The following is a 22,298-nucleotide window of genomic DNA, read 5'->3' as shown; positions in this document are numbered from 1 at the left end:
GAGCATGGTGACCATTACAATTCTACAAGGAGCTGCAAGGACCTGGCAGCATGCAGCAAGCTCCTGTATCACTGCTGACATCATTGTGAAGGATGAGAATAATCTTGTTTTGCAGGTGCAGAATGTGAGCTTTGGTTTGCTCAGAGTTGTGCAGGAAGTCTGGTATATGGAGCTGTTCCTTCAGCCTGATTGTAAATGCGTGAGAAGCAAAGGAAGAACATTATGAGAAAATATCAATATTTAATATCCTGCCTTTAATAGATAGAGAAAATAAAGCATGGATTACTGGCTGCATTACCACGTTCTGCTGAATTGCTGCTGTTGAACTCAGAAAAAATATGAATATCAAATATTTGTCATTTTTGGAGATGGAGTACTAAATCAACTACAAGTTAAATTCTAATAATTCAATCAAGACGGAAGCTGAGGCTTGCTTTAAAATATACGTTTAGTGAAATTCAGGGTTCCCTGGCTTTCATGAGACTTTCATATTGGTTGATCTCTGCAAAGGAGTTGCAGGACTACAGAAAATAAATAAATGTTCCTTGATGGTCTTTAATTTAAATAGTGCTTACACATAGGATATAGCTTTACCCATTAAAAAGAGAAGCTGTTTTTCTTGACAGCTGAAATTATAAAGTACCATAACATTGCAGAGTAGAAAATAGAAAAAATATACAACTTAATGAATTGCCTTTATTTTAAGTTAGTGTATAATTAATATTATTTAGGAAGTCAAAAAAGAGAGAAATCTTTTCTATAAATCAAAAGTAAGGCATTCAACTCGGCTAATGGGTTTTTGTTTTCTAATCACATAAATCACTGTACTTATCCCAATGTATAATGTCAGATTGTATTAACCCTAACATTAATAGCAAAAATTGTCAGAATATTTAGTGTTTTACTAATTTTTTTGTGAAATTTACTTAAAACATTTAATTATTTCAATCACATGTTCCATTGCTTGTCAGAATTTGAAAATGCATTATCAAGTCTTGTAATAAAAGTCCATATTTTTATATATCTAATTTTTTGTGACTAAATTAGAAGCGTTTGAATTAATTTAAATTAGCAGAACATTTTAGGTAACAGCATCCGCTGTATGCATAGGTCTTAATTTGACAATATTACAATCAAAAATCATTGCATGTGTTCTACTTGCATTCTGTCAGTTCATGAGTTACACCTGATGGATGCCATTCAGGTTTTTGTCTCACAAGCTGGTGCATTTCATTTTAATCCTACTGTGTGCCCATTAGCAACTATGATAGTGCAGTTTGAAAAAAATATTTAGAGATTTAATTCTTTCTGTTTTATCACAGTTAATTTTTGCTTACTAGGATAAATATCAAAAACCTTTTAATACTTTATAAAATCAGAAGAATTTCTTCTTTGTGTGTTCAAAATATTTGCTGTCTCATATGACATATAGTTAGATATTCCTTCTGGTGTAACACCAGCAGGGACCATTTACATTTTTTTTCTAATTCTTTGCTTTGGATTTTTGAAAAAAAAATCTGTGAATTATTAAAATTTTAGATTTGCATTAAATGAGTGTGTCTTTGATGAACCATTGCCATTAAAAACATAGCTATTGGAATCAAGCAAGGCGTATTCCAGGCACTGATATTTTTCTAAGAATAGAAAGTCAGTACATTTTTGTGGTTGCCTCTGACCATTAAGATTGGAGGAAGGTTCTTGGAGAGAATTTCTAGCCAAGCCATGTACAGGTAATCAGACACTGCTCCTTTTCTTGCCACAGGGAGGCTCCTGTTTGGGCAGAGGGAAAAATAAAATTGTCATTATGAAGGCAGGGGTAGCCCAGGCTTCTCATTAAATACTAAGCAGAAAACATCACTGTTCATATACAATTCTGATATAATTACTCGACAAGATTGTTTTCATATCATTAGGCCTTAATTTGCAAACCCTTGCTCGCCTGACTGTACTGGATATGAACTGCTTTTGGTTGTAGAATTAAACTGGTAAAGAATATTTTTGGGGTCGTAAAATTCACACATAGTATGATTTTTTTAAAGAGGATAAAAAGGCAACACATGCACAGTTTTTCAGGCCATCAGCCTATTTTCTGATCTGCAGATGCTGTGAGATGGGAGTTTTAAAATTTGGGTCAATTTATGGTAAGCACTATATGACCATCCCTTTTTTTGAGACTGAATTAGTAGAACTGTAGAGGTTTATCTGTGCATCACAAGTGCAAGCTAATTTATTGAAGCTGTGTATAAAAATGTGTCTGTAAATAAAAATAGATTCTGGAAAGGGCTTTTTTTTGGGTAATTTTATTGGTGGCCTCTTTTCCTTTATACAATTGCTTCATCACAAGGAAAGATTCATACTCAATGCAGTTCCAGAGAAGCATCAGTCCAGATGCAAGTCCTCCAGAAGGTACTTAAAAGATTACTTTGTGCTCAGTGAATTAACACAAGGGTTTCTGTAGCTCCAGTTCAGAATCCCATTACACATTATTCTTAGAATCAAAAATCTTGCAACTCACAGGACAATGAGGTTGGCTGCTCTCGAGTGCTCTTGTAAGAGTTCATTCAGACGGACTTGGCGATAACTCTGATTAAAACACAACAGGAAAAGAAAAATATCAGGTCAGCGATCCTCAGCTCTGGTGCCTTATGGACTTTCACACTCACCCTTGCCCGCAAGATTTTCTGCTGTTGCTTTGGCAGCACTGGAAGCCAGGTCTGCTCTGGGGTCCAGAGTCTCAGCCATGGCAAAATATGAGGCTAAGCCACACTTTTTGATTGGTGTAGTTATATTAGGGCCCCTCTAATGGTTCACCCCATGTAAGGTTTCCTGGGGATAGGGATTGTTTTTGTACTGAACTTACTTTATGATTGAGCTCAAGCCCTCAATAGTTTTATGGCTTAACCACAAGTCATAGGGAACAAGAGACCAGGGCAGGTTTATGTAAGATAGACGTATTTTAACTGATTTTGTAAATTTTTTTTCCTCTTTCCCTGGAGAAAGTAAAAAGCAGATTTTTCTCCACTCAGATCTTAAATTTTCCTTCTTTATGGAAATGTCACCGTTCTTGCACATGTTATATAGGTAAGAACCCTCATAATGTAACCAGCTGTTACCTCACGAGAATCATCCTATAATGTCACCCTTTATCTGTGCTGCCACGTTTTTTATCTGTTGAATTGTAAATGTGTTCTAATGTCCTCTCTAAAATTCCCAGAACTGCCCTACTTCTGAAGGTAAGGGGCATGTCTTTCCAGATGTGTAAGCTAAAATTTTGTTCTTGTTTTACAGAGTAATTTGGCATTTTCATATTGCTGTCTCTCTTCTACTTTTGAGGAATTTTTCTGGTTCCTTAATTAGTGACCTAGACAAGACCAAGCTTAATCACTTTTTTTTTTCTGTTGTATCCTCACTAGTTCTGCATGCAAGTGTCTGTGATTATATTCCTGTTGTCTTTTATACTGAGGTACACTGAGGTGTTTTAAGGGCTCTGATAATTTAAGGTGAGAATAATTCTAAGGTTTTCTGCCCATAGCTGACAATATAACCTTATGCTGATTCTCAGCTCCATGACGAGGGTAGTACAGTGAGCAGTCAGTCTGCTTCCCAGCTGCTGCCGTCAGTAGTGCTGTATGTTATCTTAAATCATTATTGATTTCTGCTTATGTTAATATGTCAGGCTGTGACTTCTGGCAGCTCTGAGCTCATTCTTGCTCTGTTGAGGAAGTTACCAGCACCATAAAGTGGAGATAATTAAACTCCCAGTGTACTCAGGGTAATTCCACAGGAACCATAACTAAAAGTGCTAGATTAATTCTCTGTGAGTTACAGGAGAACTTGTCTCTTAAGGGTGAAAGAGTTTGCATCCTTTTGTCACTGGCCTGATGAAGCCTGGTGGTTCATTGGGAAAAGGTTTTTTTCCAACAAATATAAAGAGCAGACTGGGTTGCAGTTCACCCAGTGGATCAGCCAGCATCAGCCTTGAAGTTCCTCTGAACTGCAGGAGAGCTTCTGGGTGGTAGACTGGTTCAGTCTTCACTCTGCCACTGAAGTAAGAATTCATGCTCAACCCTACCTTTGGAGAAATTTCTAGTTTAGTTGAAGTGTCTGGATGCAGTTCTAAATTGCCCGAAGTGGTGAATATTTGGAACTGCACCCTTTAAGAGATTCAAGCTCCAAAACAGTGGAGCCATTTAATAAACCTCAGCAGACCCAATTAGCTCAGGCTCAGTGCAGTAACTGTGGCTTCTGGTTCAGAGGTGGTTTTCATCTGGCTGGCTTTGATGTGGGCAGAGCTTCTCATCAGCCTAAAAAATATTGTGTAGACATGCCAAGGTCTGAGAGAGCTCAATAATGCAATCATAACACACCTCTGCAGTGTTTACAATATAAATCCAATCTGTAAATACCAAATACAGGTTTGTACATATCATGTTTCTAATGCCATATCTGGTATTTCACTTTTTCTTACTAATCGCTTCAAACAGCTGGAGGGTAAGAAAAGGTGCATATGTAAAGAGGTAGGCAAGGCTTTACCTTCTCCTTGAATGCTTCCAGCTCTGCATCTGTAATTTTCCACGGAGCCTCTCGCTTTAATTTCTCAGCAGTTGTTATATCTTTGCAGCTTTCATGAAGGCGATATGGTTCAATCATCTCTTCAAAGAATTTCCAGCTGAAACAGGAATTACAAAGGAGGCCTTGCTGCAGGGTATGAACTCACTAACTTATTTCACAGTCACTGTGTATGACAGGCCTCACTGATAATAATTATAGCTGAAAAACATGCAAAATCTTTAACTATTCTTTGCTACATTGTGCCCCAAGTTATATCTGTGCCACTTCTGTGTGTTTGGGTTATTTGAGAAGAATTAAAAGGTTATTTGAGGATAATTAAACACTGCATTTAGCAGAGAATTTTCTGTGTTGTTCTGGTTCTGGCAAAAATACTGAAATGAGTTTTACAGTAACTGCAAACTGCAGTATATTGGTTACTAATATTAACAATGAATATGGGTCTCCTCGTGAATACAGAACATTTTATTATTGTTTCAGCACTAGCTGGACCAATCACCTCACTGAAATGGTTTTACTGTTTACTGATGGTTTTAATGCAATGGATAAACAGGTGATACAAATTCCTGTGACAAGGGGCAGAAGGAAACATTGTAGGTTTTTTTGCTGTATGTGGACTCAGAATTGTGTTCAGATTTTCTCTAAATTTCAAGTTGTTTCTTGAAATTTTGAATGTTTTCATCTGGAGAACCTTATTGTCCTTTAGTACTTCCTTGCTTGCCCATTGTTGAAAATTTCTACTATGCCACAGAGACCTCAGGGAGTTTCTTTTGTATGGATGTGAGTGTATTTCCCTGAGCACTTGGTGCTGACAGGCCTCGTTGTGAAGTGGCAGACTGTGCACAGGCTGGCCTTGGCTGTATGGCCAGGAAGCCAAAAGATGGGTTAAAGGCTGTGATATGCAGCATTTAGTGTTGCTGTTGCTAAGTTGTCAGAGTTTGTCAACATCCTTACTGTCTGTTTCAGTATATAAAATAGTGATAATCCTCTTATTATTAATGAAATAGATGGGGTGCCAGCTGGAAGAGAGATCCAGTGGTCTGTCTAGGAAGTGTCTGGCATATAACTCACTTGTTCAGTTCAGATAGTGCTGATGCAGCAAATATCTGTGGTTCTGTGGTTTTTTATGTTAATGCCAGATATTAATTATTTTTGATAGCTTTTATTTATGTAAAATCACTGCATTGTACTGGAGGAAAAACAAGATATGTATTGCACAGTTCTTTATATGATTAAAACATTTTACCCGAGAGATCAAGAGGGCACTAAAAGGGGACTTTAGGTATCTAGTTAGAAAACCTTTATATTCTTTAGCTGCATTTATTCAGTCAAAATCTCCAGTGCTCCATAGAAACTCTGCTGAATCCTATATTGTTTTTGCAAAGTTCTGTGCGTGTGTAGAAACAGGACATGATGAAGAGAATGAAACAGAATGATGAAGAGCCTAATCTGGGGTTGCACTTGAACCCAGAGGAAAGACATTGGTTGGAGTAAGGGATGGGATGGCAGAGAGTATGGTAAGGTGGGCACATACTCAGAGTTTTAAGACTAAGCGCAATACTGTGAATTGAATTTAGGATTCAGTTATTCCCTGAACAGCCTGCTGTATACTTTTTTCTACATAAGCAGAACGAACAGATTATGGAGATATGTTTAAGAAAGCAAGGACTTTTTTGGTTTGTTTTTTAAATTTAGCTAACACAGTTGGAGGTGGAGCTTTTTGAGCATTGTTTTACCAACTTCCCAACCTCTGCTTAAGAGCATTAATTATGTAGATAAGTTAATTTTAAAAACTATTAAGCCCTCATTATATCTGAGTGATAGGGGAGCCTTATAATATTGACCTAATGGGAGAGAGGAAGTATGCTTGTGTTTGACCAGAAAACTGTTATGAATTTATTGTAAAACCCAGAAGGCTGAGTTGACAGTCATGGCAAATTTACAAGAGAATTGTGACTGACTGGAGTCTATTGCAGCCTAAATAAATATGAGAAGTCATCATAAAATGTCTGTTAAATTTAGTGGCTCATAAGTATGGTGTCTTTACAACATAAAGACTACATATGGTTTTGACCCTTTAATCTGTGATTGTTAAAAGGTTCTTTTCTTTTTCCTGCTCTTGGTACTTAGAAAATTATTACAATGAAGTGTCAGTGTTATTTTCTGTGTTGTGCTTTGTTGTTTTTTTGTTTTTCCTTTTAATTTTCAACATGAAAGAAATAAGCTCTAGATAAAGGTTGGCTGCTAAATAGTGGATTTTAATAATGCTTCTTACCTCTCTTTGTTGGGCTTTATATTGATATCACAAATGATATTAATATCAGCAAATTTTATTCTGAATTTGCTTAGGAGTGAAGCCATCCTGAAAACAAAAGAGAATGTTTTATCACTGTACTTTGGAGTGACTTATATCAAAGAACACTTGTAAATGAGTTAGACAACTGCATTTTATATCTATATGACAAATTGCTTTAAATGCTTTAGTGTTTCAATTTCCAATTACAGAACTGGATTAATGTGATTGTTGTAGCATAATTCATTTAACTGATGATTGATGAAAATCACAAAATAAAAAGAAATTAATAGCAGATGGAGGGCAGGATGTTTACATTTTGGAAAAACAATGGTAGTTTAAGTATTCCCAAAGGCTTGAGTTATAAAGGAAGAATATTCAATATACAGTAGGTCAGAATTCTCCAATATTTACAGAAGGCTTCTGTTACTCTGTTACTGTCAGAATGCTGTGGATGGAGTTTTATAATACTGGTAGTGCGTGTGTTGGTGAAAATTTGGTCCAGAAGGTCCAATACTTAAAGAATCATAATCTTTTTCATTTATGAGTTTATATTGATCCACTCAAATGTTGTCTTTACACATGTTCATAAAAAAATAGTTTGCTTTTCTGCCCCACGTGGCAGAAGGGATAGTTTATAGGTTTTTTGTGTGTTTGTGCTGAGGATAGATTTAATTAGGTCAGTTTTGCCCTTTTTTAAACCATGGTTGGGATCTTGTGGTTCTTATCCACACCTCCTTCTCCCACTTCCTTCTTTGTTCCTATTTTTGGCATGTAAGCTTTGGATTTTTGAAAAGGTCAGAGAGTTCCTAGGAGCAAACCACAGTAGAAATACATATTTGTTTATGACCTGAGAGTTTACTCTTTCTTTTTAATGTATTTATATAAAAATAACATACAGCTTGTATAAATCTGGATGTCCCTTGTGGCAATCCCTGTTTTGAACATGATAAAGAGCAAAATCTCAACTTCTATGAAAAGGTTTTAATATTTGGGGAATTTACATGCTAGTGAAAATCCAGTTAAATTTGACTTCTGAATTCAAAATACATGTCTGAAATTGTACTTGGATGATTTTGTATTGGATCTACCCAGGGAATGGAGGAACCACCCAGCCCAGATTTGTCTCTTTGAAGGCTTTTGCATGTGGCAGATAGGCCCTGTTTTGAGGAAGGCTGGTGTTTAGGTAGCAATACAGACACATACTGTTTTCTTGGGGACAAGCTGGGTCTTTGTCAGCTGTCCTGACCATGCTGTTTACTCAGGCCTGTGTGGGACAAGCAGTGTATGCAGGTGTCAGAACTGTCTCTGTGGAAACTGTCGTGTTCTGACAAATCCCATTTGGTGTCAAAGCTTCCTACTTCCAGCAAAATCGGGTGACTAGAGGGTTCAGGAGCCTGTTTGCAGTCCTGAGCAGCCAAGACTGGGCAGACTGGACAGGGGGCAGAGAACACTTCCCAGCAGGTCCTTGAGCAGCTCTAGGGCTTTTTTACCTAATTATAAGGGTAGTTTGTACAAACACTTGTGAATCTCTTCTGCAGAGGTACATTAACTTTGGGGTACTGTTTAAAATGGATGGAGCCACAGTGAAGTTTGCTCTATGTGTTCCCTTTTCTTTAAGGGAGCATCCTGTGGCAGCTGCCTTTCCAAGGCACTGTGTTGTAGTGCTAGTGAAGCTGGTGATTCTAACTCCTGTCTTTGCACCTCTCTCACTTGCTGGCTTCTGGAGTTTTGGCTGGAGATGTTTTTAACTCTCTGCATGGTGCTTCTGCTCTTTGTTAAGCAGTCACTGACTTATCCCAAATTGAGCTGCTTCCACTGGTGCTGAAATGGCTGTGCCTGTAATGTGTAAAGTGCTTAGGAAGGAAAGGTCCTACATCCAGTGGTGATAAAAATAAATTTGTATTAGTACCTTTCATTTGCTCAAAGGCAAATGATGATTATGAAATCTAGACTTTCTTTAAAACACTGAGTAAAATCAACTTGGCCTTAGAGTTGATTAACTTGCTCTTTAACTTCTTTATATTTTACCACAGTTAATCACATTTATGTGAGTTATCTGTCTATGCCATTTGCATGTGAGAGCTTCATGTGCAATTTCACTTCCTGTTACCTGGGCAATGTAAATCCCATAAAAGTAATTATATTCTCATTACAGAGTGCAGACTGCTCTTCTCAGAGAAGGGAATATGAACTATTAATGTGAAAAAGTGCTGGATGCGAGTTTCCTTTGGTAATCACCATTTGCAGAAGCTTAAGGGCTATGCCATAAGCTTAACACCTTTCAATCAAGTACAGTTTTTTTCATGCTGCCCACAGGACAACAAACCAGTTGTGCTGAAAATTTCCCACCTTTCTGCTGTATATGCATATTCAGCATCAAGTCTAATTCTTTAAACAAGTGAGACAAATAAAGTTATATTTACACTAGTTTTTCTTCTTCAATCCTATTGACTTTTCCTCCAGTGAAGATCCTTAATTTACAATTCTTCCACTTCTTCCTGATAGTTAGAATGTAAGGAATTAGGATTGTTAGACCTGGAAGAACAGAGAAAATTGGAAGAATATCAAATTAGTGCATTGTATGGTAAAAATACCATCTTTGACTTCAGCAGTATTGGATGTAAGTTAATTTTAAAACATTGAAGCCTGACATAAAGTTGACTATGTGAGCTTAATAAAAACCAGTTTTATGCAACTTCCCAAGTCTGTTTTTGTATTTGGTAACAGAAAGCTCTCTCTCCCTGTGATTCTTACTCAAATTCCTTACCTCCATCATCGAACAGCCACCAAATGTCAATTGTACCTTTTCCTTGCTTCTTTTTAAATTGAGTGCTGGCTTCTAGCAGCCTCTGATTGAATTCACCCACATGCATTGACTGCATGGTGTTAATGGTGCTTTCTGTAATGAGAAAGAAAAAAATGTGGAAGGATGTCTGATAAGTGAGGCAATAAGTAGCTTTAGGGAGACAAATGGAAGGAAAGCTTCAGGAAAATGAACTGTATCTGACATAATTTCTACCCTTTAAATCTGAAAAAGAAGGTACAGAGTAGATGCTTTGGACTTCTAATTTTCTCATACACACAAACCAAAGCTTGTGTAACATATTGTCACTAGACTATAACATTTTGAAAAAGGTTACCTGATTATTTGTTCTGTCTCTTTTTAGTTAATGTAAAATTCACTGGGGCCTTGAAAAGCAACTGGGAAATACCTGATAGATTTTAGAAGTAAATGTGTCATTTTACATCATTTACAAGCTCAGCTGTCTTGTATAATACAGAGCTCCCTGAAAGGTACAGTCAGAGTGGATGAAATGAGCTGATGGGTGCAGGGGTAGCATAGGTGAAGCTGCAAGTTAGAAAACACAAGCACACGTGGCTGTTTCCCTATGCTGATATGGTCACTGTTAATTGGAAATAAATTTTGGTTCTTGCTGTTTGCTTGGCTGGCTGTAAAAGACACAGTCTTGACTCTGTACTAACAATACCTTCTCTCATTCCACCTTTTGAGGCCTCTGGCTTTATTACTGCTTCTCTTTCAACGATTTCAAAGAGATGGTGTCAGAGCAGTATTCTAAGTGGAACAAACAGGCTTCTTTAGAGGTTTGCCTCTGATCTGCTAGGTTCTGAAAATGCTTTGTTTGGTTTTCCTGTGTTTCTGGAGTGTGTACAGGATAGTTTCAAAGCAGTTACTGGCTTTCCTCTAGAGTTCTAGCATCTCTGTTGGGAGATGGAACAACTCTAGGGAGTATGAACGTAAAAACAAAACAGAGAGATGGGGCTATTTATTAACATCATCTATCTAATACAGAGAGCCAAAATGTGTAATATGTATTTACTTCATGCATTTCTCAACTAAATCAAAAGGGGAAGTTGAAACAGGGGTACACAGTCTTGGTGGACTTTTCATAAAAACATGTTCTACTGAAACAAAATCAACTGAAGCCTGCCAGCTGAAGAACAATGGCATTTTATGTTCCCAGTCTGTAGATTTTCCTGGCACCTGAGGGAGTTGCATGCACAGCCAGATATAATTGTCTCTGCAGGTAAAAACTCTCAAAATACATGTCTGTGTACAAGCATGGCTTCAGGTGGGTCATTATCATTACAGCCTAGCAGTTGTGAAATGAGACCTTAAATTGGGTCTGTATCATTTCACTATATCTGAAATGCAATATTGACTTCATCACCTACACATTAATGTGTCAGTTGACAATATGCTGTATATGTTCTTTCAGTACTTTTACCACCTTCACTTGTGCATTTTTATGAAATCACACTTAGACTGTAGAGCAGTTGTGCTATTTTTACCTGTTTTTCAGCTGTGTACTGAATGTGTGTGTTTGTTAAGTAAAGTAAGAATGCTTGTTCCCTGCATATTGTGCATATGTTCCTATTTTCTTTAGAGAGGAGGAAAAAAGGCCTCTGTTTAAAGGCTTAAAGCACTGTTAAAAAGACAAAAACAACCCCAAAACCCCTGAACAAACTTGATCTGAATTCCTCAAACTTTAATAACCATGTTCTGTTTTTGTCAGGTAGAAGTGAACATAAGCTGAGCTGAGACGTTTATCAGCAAATGAGGGGCAGTGGTTGTGCTGTAGACAGCATGTCCTGTGAGCAGAGGCTGTCACTGTGCTGCGTTACAGGGCTGTGGCCACCACGGTTTGCACAAGGGAGGTTCTGCTCCAGGGGCTTCTGTGTGGCTCAGGAGTTTTTGGATTGGAGCAAATTCCAGTTTGCATATTGATAAAAGTGTGATGCATTGAAGAGTTGGAGATAAGTTGTCATTTTGGAACTTACCCTTCTTTGTTTCGTGTTTTGAGATATTCAGTGTGCTGGCTTTTTTGAAGAATCCACAGATGCCCCTTTTTCCTTCTTCAAAATCATTTTCTTTAATGGTGGCTTCAAGTGCCAATCTCTCCTGCTCCAGCTTCTCTAATTCCTCTGTATATTAGAAAAAGTAAGAGAAGTGGTAATGCATTTCTGTCTTTTAAATTAAATCCATTACTGAGCTAATGGTGATGATGTAATTTGTGTTGTGGTACTTTGTAGTCAATGTAAAGCTCCTGGTATAAAAATTTCTTTTAAAATGCTTTTTCTTTGTGAACCAGTAGGGAGAAGGAAGCTGAGTTCACCTCTGGAAACCCTAGCTTGGAGTGCCTGTTGCCTACAGCACTGTGGTGTGCCAGGTGCTCTCGGGTTGCCTCTTCTAAATCAAATTCATTGTTATGACATTTTATAGTTGCATGAGATATTATTTATTGAGTTATGTTTGTGGATGCTTAGTTGGTTTCTTTAGCCAAGAATTTGAAAAGACATTAGGAAAGCTGTTTTCCTATACTGAGGAAGCAGAGGTATTTAGTTCTAGTCTGTGGGTCTCTTTTCTTAGAACAAAGTCTCATGTTTTGTACTTTGAGATTCTCAGAAATATATAAGGATTCTGAATATACAAACATTCTCAATGCAGAAGTATTTTTCATGGTTTTTTTAAAGCATTAGTTGCAAAGATGTAAGATTTAGCTAATCAATTCTGTAAACTTAGTAGTACACAAGAAAAATTTAATCTTAGCAATATTAGGCTTTTTTGAGAAAAAAGGGTACCATGTGTTATTATGGAATATATTATGGTGAGGCAGTAATTAAGATGATCCAGGCATTTGCCTGCAGAAAAGTTTTTTTCATAAGGAGATCTGTTTGAGTAATACATTAACTAAATATCAGGTAAGTTCATTTAAGACATTGTGGTAAAAAAGTAGAATAAACCCTCGCTAGCTAGATACTATTAGCTCTGTTAGCACTCTGTTGCCAACAGAAAATTATACTTTCTTTTACTTTTTAACCAATGACAGTCATATACTTGTGATTATTAGACGTGGTGATAGCTACAAGCTTAATGGTTACTCAAAACTAAAATTTCAGTTTTTCTGTTGAACAGAATGCTATACCAAGTGTAAGAGAACACAATGATAATTGTTTTCCACTACAATGACTCTGTATCTGCTTCAAAACATTTCTTTGTATTTGAGGTTCCCTCCCTTAATTCTTTCTGACCCCTTGTGTCATAACACTTGGAGAACATTTGCTCATTTGTAAGATCGCAGAGTTGTTTTTCACTGTATTTTTACAGGTGTTCCAATGACTGTATATTTTGAGCACTCAGTTTCTGACTCGCATCAAGCAGAGACAGGCAGATACCTCTCAGAAATCACCAGGGGGTGAAGAAAAGGTTGATTATTTTGGAATCTTTTCTGAGTCCCCGTAGTTATGCCCCGTGGGGTCTCCAAGCACATCAAGCTGCCGGTGCAGAGTTGAATGTTCATCTACCCTCGTTCCTAAAGAAGTCTCTGGCGCCTTTCCGTCCTGCGGGGCGATTCCCTTCGGGGCGTTCGCCGCTCCACCTGATCCCGCCATGGCGGCGGGCGGGCAGCAGGCGGCAGCAGAGAGCCGCGGGCCCGGCTGCTCCGGGGCAAACCGGGCGGGCGGGGAGAGCTGTCCTGCTGGAAAGCTGGGGAGGCAGGAAAGCCGGGGAGAGCTGTCCTGCTGGAAAGCTGGGGAGGCAGGAAAGCCGGGGAGAGCTGTCCTGCTGGAAAGCTGGGGAGGCAGGAAAGCCGGGGAGAGCTGTCCTGCTGGAAAGCCGGGGAGGCAGGAAAGCCGGGGAGAGCTGTCCTGCTGGAAAGCCGGGGAGGCAGGAAAGCCGGGGAGAGCTGTCCTGCTGGAAAGCTGGGGAGGCAGGAAAGCCGGGGAGAGCTGTCCTGCTGGAAAGCTGGGGAGGCAGGAAAGCCGGGGAGAGCTGTCCTGCTGGAAAGCTGGGGAGGCAGGAAAGCCGGGGAGAGCTGTCCTGCTGGAAAGCTGGGGAGGCAGGAAAGCCGGGGAGAGCTGTCCTGCTGGGGAGAGCTGTCCTGCTGGAAAGCTGGGGAGGCAGGAAAGCCGGGGAGAGCTGTCCTGCTGGAAAGCTGGGGAGGCAGGAAAGCCGGGGAGAGCTGTCCTGCTGGAAAGCTGGGGAGGCAGGAAAGCCGGGGAGAGCTGTCCTGCTGGAAAGCTGGGGAGGCAGGAAAGCCGGGGAGAGCTGTCCTGCTGGGGAGAGCTGTCCTGCTGGAAAGCTGGGGAGGCAGGAAAGCCGGGGAGTCGTTCCGCCTTTGCCACCCAAAGGCGTGTCTCCCGAAATGGTGGTGGTATGGTGGAAGGGTTGCCCTCTCCCCCTGAGGAATGCACTGCTAAGCTAAGGAAGAATGAACAAAAAGCGGGGGAGAGAACTGGCGTTTCCTGTGGATTTCAGATTTTTGTATGGGTGGGAACTCTGTGGGAGATGGTACCAAAAGTGCAGCTTCCCATTTCCTGTCTGTCCTGGAGATATCAGGTAGGCAGATGGAGGAAGGTGTGCCAAGACCAGGAAGAAAACATGCAGCAGGGTAACTGGTGGCTGTGGCACAATATGATTTTATTGCTTTAGTCTGTGCCTGTGCTGGAACTGCTTTGGGAGTTGAGTTCTCTGGTGTGCAAAGCCCCTTAAGGTGTCGGGCTTGGACTCCTGTCACTGCCAGTGATCAGCAAGGATTTCAGGCAGGATTTAAACTGCACAAGCAAGGACAAACTGTGGAAGTTCTGAGTGTAGGAACTATTCTAGAAAGCAGATGGTGACCCTTACGAGTGTCAGAGTTCTCCTTATGCTGTGCATCTAACCAGCAGAGATATTCAGCTGTTGAGTCACTACATACCTTGAACCTGAAGAACCTGAGATATATCAAATCCTTGGCTAATTCTGATAATAATTACGCCGAGCTCAAAATCAAAGGCATCACTGGAAAGAAAGAAAAAGAAGAGTAAACATGATTTTACATTGTGCAGGTTGATGAGGAAAGCTATTTTGAAAACATCAGTTAAAGTGTTCACAGAGAGGACAGACTAGGTAAAATTGCAGAAGGAATTGTCCCACATACATTTGTAGTACTTATCTTCCCTCATTTAAAAAAAGGTTTGATTGGACATGGGAACAGATCAGCTATTCCTGAAATGGGTCTTTCAGACAGCACTTTTTTAGGAACTAGGTTGCTATAGGGTAATTTTTTTTCCTCCCTTCTCTGAGGAAATAACAAAGCTGAGGTGGGTTTTGTTGCTCTGTCACTTGCTTCAGCTTTACAAGTGAATTTTGAGCAAGCATCTATGAGAAGCCTGTTCTAAAATGACTTTCCTAGCTAATTCCCAACCCACAGATCTGCTGAGCCTTAGGCACACATGAGATTTGAAGCAAAGCTCTTCGTCCGTCTCATAGGCTTAAAAGAAGAATTCCATGATGTTCTCTTATTCCCTTAGTATGTACATTAGAGTTGTTTTTCTCTGAGCTCCTGCCCACTAAAAATGGGAAAATGCAAAAGCACTGCTGACAGCAGTGCAGCTTCTTTAGCATTGTCAAGCCACATCAGCTCTGATGGTGCCAGGTGTTTGCTAAACAGATCCTGCAAGGTATGGGAAGCCCATGAGCCTTTTTTGATGGGCAATAACTTCAGCCACAGAGCTAGGATGTGTGAGCCCAGGTTTGTACCTATGTCCTTGCATTGTTTCTACTCGTCAGATTCTCTATGCAAATGCTACATCAATCTAGTCTAAGAGGAGTGAAAAAGGAGGTACTGAGCTGGCTTACTGTATAATGCCCACATAGTTCTCAACTTGAGTGGCAGGTGCACTTCTCCAGTCCTTCTTAAATCCGATCACCAGGGTGTTTGGCTTCATTCTACCCAAGCCCGAGGCCTGCCAATATTAAAACACTGCTTGAGAGAGGTACACATACGTGCTTTTACTGTAAATGAAAAGTAATGGCAAAAGATAACTGAAGTAATGTTCTGGAGACACAACTAGATTGCATTTCATAAATGCCTTTCATGCTCATACCCATACAGAAAGCAGAAAGATTAGCTTTAAATCATTCCAACTATAAATTATTTTAGATGACAGAAGTGTAGTTTTGCTAAATTAGCATTCATTTGCATTTCTTCTGACATGCTCTCATTAAAATGGTTCAATAACTTGGAATCAAGAGGGAGTTCAAGAACTGTTTGTGTGTTCATTCTAATATAATGTCATAAAGCTTTTATCAGCTTTGGAATACTCAGTAGATTAAATGGGTCTGTAGTCTCTTAAAACATCTCAGATACACGGAGAAGGCATAGGCTCCTAAGACTATTTTTCTGCCTTCAATTTGGAAACTGTTGCTGTTTCATTTGCTGTGTTCTTTTCAAAAAATTATCCAAAATCAACTGAGCATACTTTGTAGATAAAATTATGGTTTATAAACAGGGAAAAGAAATGCTTTGTCGAGATACTAGTTTGCCTTCAAAACTGGTTCTGGATGCTAAAATCTCAACAAGTAAGGGAAGTCAGATCTAGATTCACCTAACCTAGTGTTTATAGAAATGTAAATATTCAGTGTATTGGGAACCTTTAGGTGGAGGCGCACAAAACACCAGCTTGTAAAGTTGTTACACTTGCCCACTTTTTACTACTAGCAAACAGAAAATAGGTAAAAACTCTTGCAACCTTGGTGGGTTTTTTGAGTAGCACTGTTTGTGTTGAAATCAGCAGTTGTTGCTGATGTCCTTAGGTTGCAATAATGATGATATGGTTATCCTTCCGTTTGCTGGAAGAGAATTATTTGGGGTCCAGTAGTTGACTTTGTCAATAGTGCTTAATTAGTAATGGAAAGGAAGAGATCATCAGACTGTAGCAGCTCTCAAAAACATCAGAAAGATCTCCTACTGAGACAATGTATAAGATGAAGTGTCTTTGTGAGGCTTTTACAGAACAAAGGGATCTTTATTAATAGCATTTCATCATGCTCAATTGCACTGTCCATTCAGCAAGTGTACAAAGAGCCCTGGTAGGACACCAGTGGGTGACTTACCCAGAGTATTTTAGTTGGCTCCCTACTGTCTCAGTTGGCACTGGTGTCTTTTCAGCAGTGTATTTTGTGCAAAGGATATGAATTTTCTCTACGTTTTGCCTCAGTACCTATATGTTTAAATATTCATATATGTGAGAGAGGAAAGGAGATGGAAAAATAAAAACAGTGTGTCTGTGCCTTCATTATGGCCATTTTAAATGGACTGTTGGAAATTACCTCCTGCATTCTTAGAGTAATAGAAAAATATTGCAGACTTTTATTTAAATGATATTCTTGCTATTTGCAGAAAATGTATATTGCACATTTTCAGTTTTCATTTATTGCCAAAACATTCTCAGATATTTAATATGCTGTATAATACCAAATGGTAGAATTGATTTGAAGTGTATCAAGTGTCAGCTGCATCGACATTCATATGTTGCCCTGCAGATGCTTCTCTTTTTTTTCATAATAGTGTCTTGTTCATTTAGGAGAGAATCAGTCTGCCTTGTCTCATAGTTCCATAGCCCAGAACTAGATCTTTATGAAATAATCTGTAATATAATTTACATGGACTCCTAGAATGCCCCTTCTGTCTATAACATTACCCATATATATGTAGAGCTTCTTCACAAACTAATAGTGATGTCTCACATAAAAGGATGCTTTGATGTACACTCTCCTGTGTGTTCTGTAAACAAAAAGCTTACTTGAAGTAGACTTTTGACTCCATCTCTGAAGCTGTCAGCTGCCACTGCTGCATAAAAGGCTTTTCTTTTGTTCTTTGTGAGCCAGGCCTGCTTTTTTTCCATGCCACTGTTCATCTCCTTAACACACAGCTTGCGTGGTCCCTGCATGATACAGTAAAATATTATTATAAAGGCTTTGTATTGTACATCACACAGTGATTTTGAAGGAGCTACCTAGTCTGCTGTGGAGCAAATGGAGAGAGTCAGAAAAATACCTTTCCAAAAAGGGTCCACAGAGATTCAGCCCTTTGAAAATATCTGTGCTGCAAATGTTATTCACATTCTGTTTGAGAGGGCTGAGGCTGTTAATGCTACTTAAATGCAGTGATTCTGACAGAAGGAACAAGTACTGTGTGGATTGTAACATCTTAAAAAAACATCTAAGGTATGATAAAGCATCTCAGAGTGAATAAAGTCCCTACCTGGCTTGACTCTGTAGAAGAGTCTCAGCAGATCTAAGTATACATGGTTAAGTTCCTGTCTACTGACATAAGAGAAAAGAGTTGATGTAATGCAGTTAAAGATGCAAATGACTTTGTTGCCAGTTTTCTTTCAGTGGTCATCTGGTAATTTAATGGGAAAAAAATCCATGTGCATATCCAAGTCGCAAAACATTGATTAACTTAAGAAGGATTTGATGCTGGATGTGTGAAGAGCTGGGAATAATAACTTGAACAATAAGCTTGAAGTTTCATTGTGACTAAGGAGGGCAAAAAAACAAGCTTTTTTCCCTGTCTCTCGAAGGAAAGCACCTGAACGTGATTTTGCAACTGGCTTGCACAATAGATTTCTGCTGGCCAAGGGGCCAGACCCACCCCTCTCCCAGGTGCCAGCCTGCCTGTGTCCTCCCCTGCTCCTCCTTTGCACCTGTAGAATGTTTGTGCAATTGTACAAGGAGTCAAGAATTTGCAGACTGAGGACTAACCTTGAAAAAGTATTTTACATGAAGGCAGCGAGTAAAAGCAGAAATAGTCCCTTTTACTAGAAGCTCAGGCTGTTCAAGCCAACATGCAGCCATAACCCAAGAGACAAGTAAACTTGAATCATCTTTATGCTCTGTTGAGATCTTTATTTTGTCCATTTCTGAGCTATGTATCACCATGTTCCTGGAAAGTTTCTTGCTGCCTTTTGGAAGAAAAGAATGGAAGATGTTCTCTCTGGCATGGTGTTTCAAAACTTTATGCATTGCTAACAGCATGTCAGCTTTTGAGGCAGAATGTGCTGGGTGTTACATTTATGGCTGAATAGTCTTGCTGTATTTGTTGTGATATTTATTACAGGCTGCTCTTCAATGTGATTGTGAATTTTATCATCTGCTTTTTACCACAATTTTGCAGTTCTTAAAGGTTCATTTTGTCATACTTTTATTACCAAGGGAATTAAATTTCATTTAAGTTGCTGAAGAAATAATTAGAAAGCTCCCCCATAACAATTGCAAAGCTTATATTAACAAAAGAGCATTTGGGGTTTTTTTTGTATAGACAGGAATGAAATCTCAGTTTTCCATAGAAAGTACTAATATTAGAGAAACATGCTTAAAAATTCAGAAAACTAGCTGAAACTTAACTTTAGGAAGCTGCATAGTCTCAGGATCTTGTTGTGATTGGTTCTATGCTTACTGAATGCAATAGGAAATCTAACAATAATTATAGCAGGGAAGAATTAGGACCGTTCCTTTTTTATAGATTCATTTGATTTGGAAGAATCACATGTGCATCTTCCGTACTCTGTTTCTGCAATGTGGTAGTGTCAAATGAATTATTCCTTTACTGCTGTAGAGAAATACATTATATTGGCTGGACTATTTTCTAGATTCTGCAGCCCCCTTTAGTGCCATGAGCTGTTTTGGGTTTTTTTCCCCTCTCAAAATTAAAAGGGGACTGTAATATGTAAAATACATTTTCTCCCTACATTACAAACCTATCTATTTTTCTTCTGTCCTAATGAGAGACTAGATTTTCATCCTCTAAGATACATCATTTGCTGTGTATTTATATCTAGAAATTCGCTTTGCTCCTCTCTTTAAATCTCAGAAGAGCATGTTTATCCTCAAAATTAGCATTGTAACAGTTTTGGAGGAACCACTGCAAAGAGAGCTGAATTACTTGCCAAACCCTACCTCAAACTTTAGATTTTGTTTTGTGTGGTTTGGGAGTTTTCTGTTTCTAAGCCTAAAATCTTTCCTTGTAATATTTTTTTTTTCCTCCAAAACATTTTTTTGTTCACCTACTATGAACTTTAAAATGCATCTCAGTGAGGCATTTACCAGCAGGCTTTGTATCAGTCAATAGCTTTCGTGTCAAGAATTATGACGAAATTCATTCTCAGCGCAAATCTCTTTGGTGGTGTGCACAGCTGGCAGTCAGCACCAGTGGGACCACCGTGGGTGGGGTGAGAGTGGAATGTGTAATGGAGACCTGCACCCCCACTGGTGCTGGGTGTGCAGATTGGGGTGAGCTCCCTTACCGTGTACACTTCACAGCAGATACACAGCCCGTTGTTCTTCGTGAAGGCGTGGGTGATGTCCAGCAGAGCAGGCCTGACCATAGGAGCTCCTGTTAATGCTAGGCACTGGGGTCTGATGGGGAAAAAAGAGGTTGTATATAATTGGCTGATGTACAGATTCAGGACAAGCCATTCTACTGTTCACTAGAAATCTTACCTGAAGTTTTTAACGTGGTCTTCCACTGTCGTTAATGCCAGAGCGCTGTCTAAGGCATTTACAAAGTACAGAGCCTGTGTAGAGGAGCCCCAGTTTACCTCTGCATATAATAAAGATAAATAATGCATATTAAACCACAGGCTTCTCCCTACATTCTGTTGCAAAAATGAGCAATGGTGCTCTCTATGAGGAGCAGAGTATATTCTCTTGTGCTTCATAGATATAGATCTGTTGATCTTTGTGCTTCATAATAGAAGGAATTGGTTTTGCTTGTGTGATGCAGAAAACCCCATGCAAGCAAATAGTTTTATTCTTTATTTAAATGTTGTAGGGAATGTTCTTCCCCTGCTTAAAAACTATTATTTAATACATTAACTTTGTGTCCTTCTCCCATTTAGAAAATGGACAGCCCTGAGTCATGTATGTGGTGTGGAATTTCAGGAGGTGCAAATGAAACCAGTAGGAAGGAGCACTGCTAGTGGCTGTTTGCTCTGTTCTATTGTATAGGCCAAAATTGGTCTCCAAACCCCGTTTTGGCATATACGTCTTTTCTTATTATTGTACAGCTGTTTGGTCAGTGCAGACATATAAGAAATGTATTTCTACACTTTGAGATCTACATGAATGCAGATCAAGTCCTGTTATACCAAGATACAAAGCCAATATTAAGTGCAACTAAGTGGAGGTCTGTGTTAAGTCACCTTTTCTCAGGAGTATTAGTTTTTTCTGAACACTCCAGTTGCTGGTAAATTACTGCTGAACAAAAGTCACTCTCTTAGCAGGAGACAGAGGGCTTTTGTACAGTGGCTTCAGTGAATTTAACTAAGCTTTAAGGTGCTATTTTGCATCAGGGACACTGGCAATGTTTAAGGGAAGGGCAGAAATCCTGAAATGTTTTTGACAACTGTCTGGAGATGGGTGTGCTTTCCTGCAGCTTACGGTACATTTACAGGGACAGAAGCACAGACCATCCCAGTGGGTGTGAGAGAGCACAGATAGGGAGGACAGACAACAGCAATAGAAACAATAACACAGTCTCAGACGAGGTGTTGCTGTCCCAAGATAACTCCAATAAAAGTACATCTGTTGCTGGGAACCATGCCTTTTTTTTTTTTTTTGGTTTTGTTTTATGTTTTCTGCTGCAGAAGTAATTCAGGTGGTTAGCACCTAAATCTGGACCTGGGTTAGTTTTGTCCTGGATATGAATAGCCAGACTGTCTGGCTTTTACAGCACACAGGTTTTTGAGGACAGCTCCTATGATTTGCTGAGCTGCTAAGTGGTTTTTTTCCAGCAGTAAAGTGGGCCCATCTGTCTTGATTTACGGGGGAACTGTAGGGAGGTGCTGGAGGATGATCAGTTCATAAGTAATTCAACTTGCATTTTTGTTGTATAATGGGCAGCAGGTTTACATTTTGAGTGAGGACCCTGCATGAGTCAGCTTAAGAGCACTGCAAAATTCAGGTAAGGTTTTGTGAGTGGGTGGAAAAAAATTAGGAGTGCTACTCAAGTAGAAGCCCAAATGTCATAAAGATGTGGTGGGAATAAACCAGTCTGCTGGAATGTTTACAGAAAACCCTGAACCACACTTGAGCTGCTTGTTAAACAGGCAGTCACCAGACTAACAACTTAATCTGTATTATATAAAGTGGAGTTTAACGGGATGCTTCAGACTTCCCTACAAATAAAGATGGCACAGAAAAATAATTTCTAGTTCAGTTAGCAGAATTAATTCCTTTAAAATCTAGTCTAGCAGCACAATATGTACATGTAATAATAGTGGGGTTTGGCCTTACCTGGCTTCTTATATGTTACATAAATATATAGGAAGAGCTCAATAGCATAAGTGATGAGAGCTGCCCACCAGTTGATGACAAACATCACTCCACAGCACAGCAGGGCTCCAAAAAGTGACACCCACATGTTATAATATCTGAATGCAGGTCTCCAACCTGTTTAAAGAGAATTGAGGAAATTGGAAGAGCATAAAATATATTGATGAAATGGTGATCCATTATTTTTTTTGATAAAATCCCATGTACAGTTTGTTCAGTTTGTCAGAAGGGTTGGGAGAGACATCTGTGAATTCTTAGGCACTGTATGTACAGATACTTGGAGGTGTTGGCTGATGTAGGTTTAAATTTATAGAA

The 22,298-nt window shown here is 39.2% G+C and overlaps 1 protein-coding gene across 2 annotated transcripts in view; it reads right to left on the bottom strand.

Moving 5' to 3' along the window:
* Window positions 1–287: 287 nt before the first annotated feature.
* SLC12A1 (solute carrier family 12 member 1) overlaps window positions 288–22,298 on the bottom strand; it is a 45,403-nt gene continuing 23,392 nt past the window's right edge. For both annotated transcript variants that reach the window (XM_053988176.1, XM_053988177.1), the window contains exons 14-26: window positions 21,945–22,100; window positions 20,151–20,250; window positions 19,955–20,066; window positions 17,450–17,590; window positions 15,504–15,610; window positions 14,581–14,663; window positions 11,666–11,809; window positions 9,633–9,764; window positions 9,289–9,400; window positions 6,845–6,931; window positions 4,534–4,669; window positions 2,516–2,583; window positions 288–1,770 (exon numbers count right to left, since the gene is read on the bottom strand). In XM_053988176.1, the coding sequence (XP_053844151.1) occupies window positions 1,635–1,770; window positions 2,516–2,583; window positions 4,534–4,669; window positions 6,845–6,931; window positions 9,289–9,400; window positions 9,633–9,764; window positions 11,666–11,809; window positions 14,581–14,663; window positions 15,504–15,610; window positions 17,450–17,590; window positions 19,955–20,066; window positions 20,151–20,250; window positions 21,945–22,100 (1,514 nt within the window). In that variant the 3' untranslated portion in view covers window positions 288–1,634. The remainder of the gene's footprint in view (window positions 1,771–2,515; window positions 2,584–4,533; window positions 4,670–6,844; window positions 6,932–9,288; window positions 9,401–9,632; window positions 9,765–11,665; window positions 11,810–14,580; window positions 14,664–15,503; window positions 15,611–17,449; window positions 17,591–19,954; window positions 20,067–20,150; window positions 20,251–21,944; window positions 22,101–22,298) is intronic.

The sequence above is a fragment of the Vidua macroura genome, chromosome 12, assembly GCF_024509145.1.
Source record: "Vidua macroura isolate BioBank_ID:100142 chromosome 12, ASM2450914v1, whole genome shotgun sequence".
NCBI classification, from domain to species: domain Eukaryota; kingdom Metazoa; phylum Chordata; class Aves; order Passeriformes; family Viduidae; genus Vidua; species Vidua macroura.
Note: the sequence above shows the minus strand (reverse complement) of the source record. Positions and strands in the feature narration are given on the sequence as shown.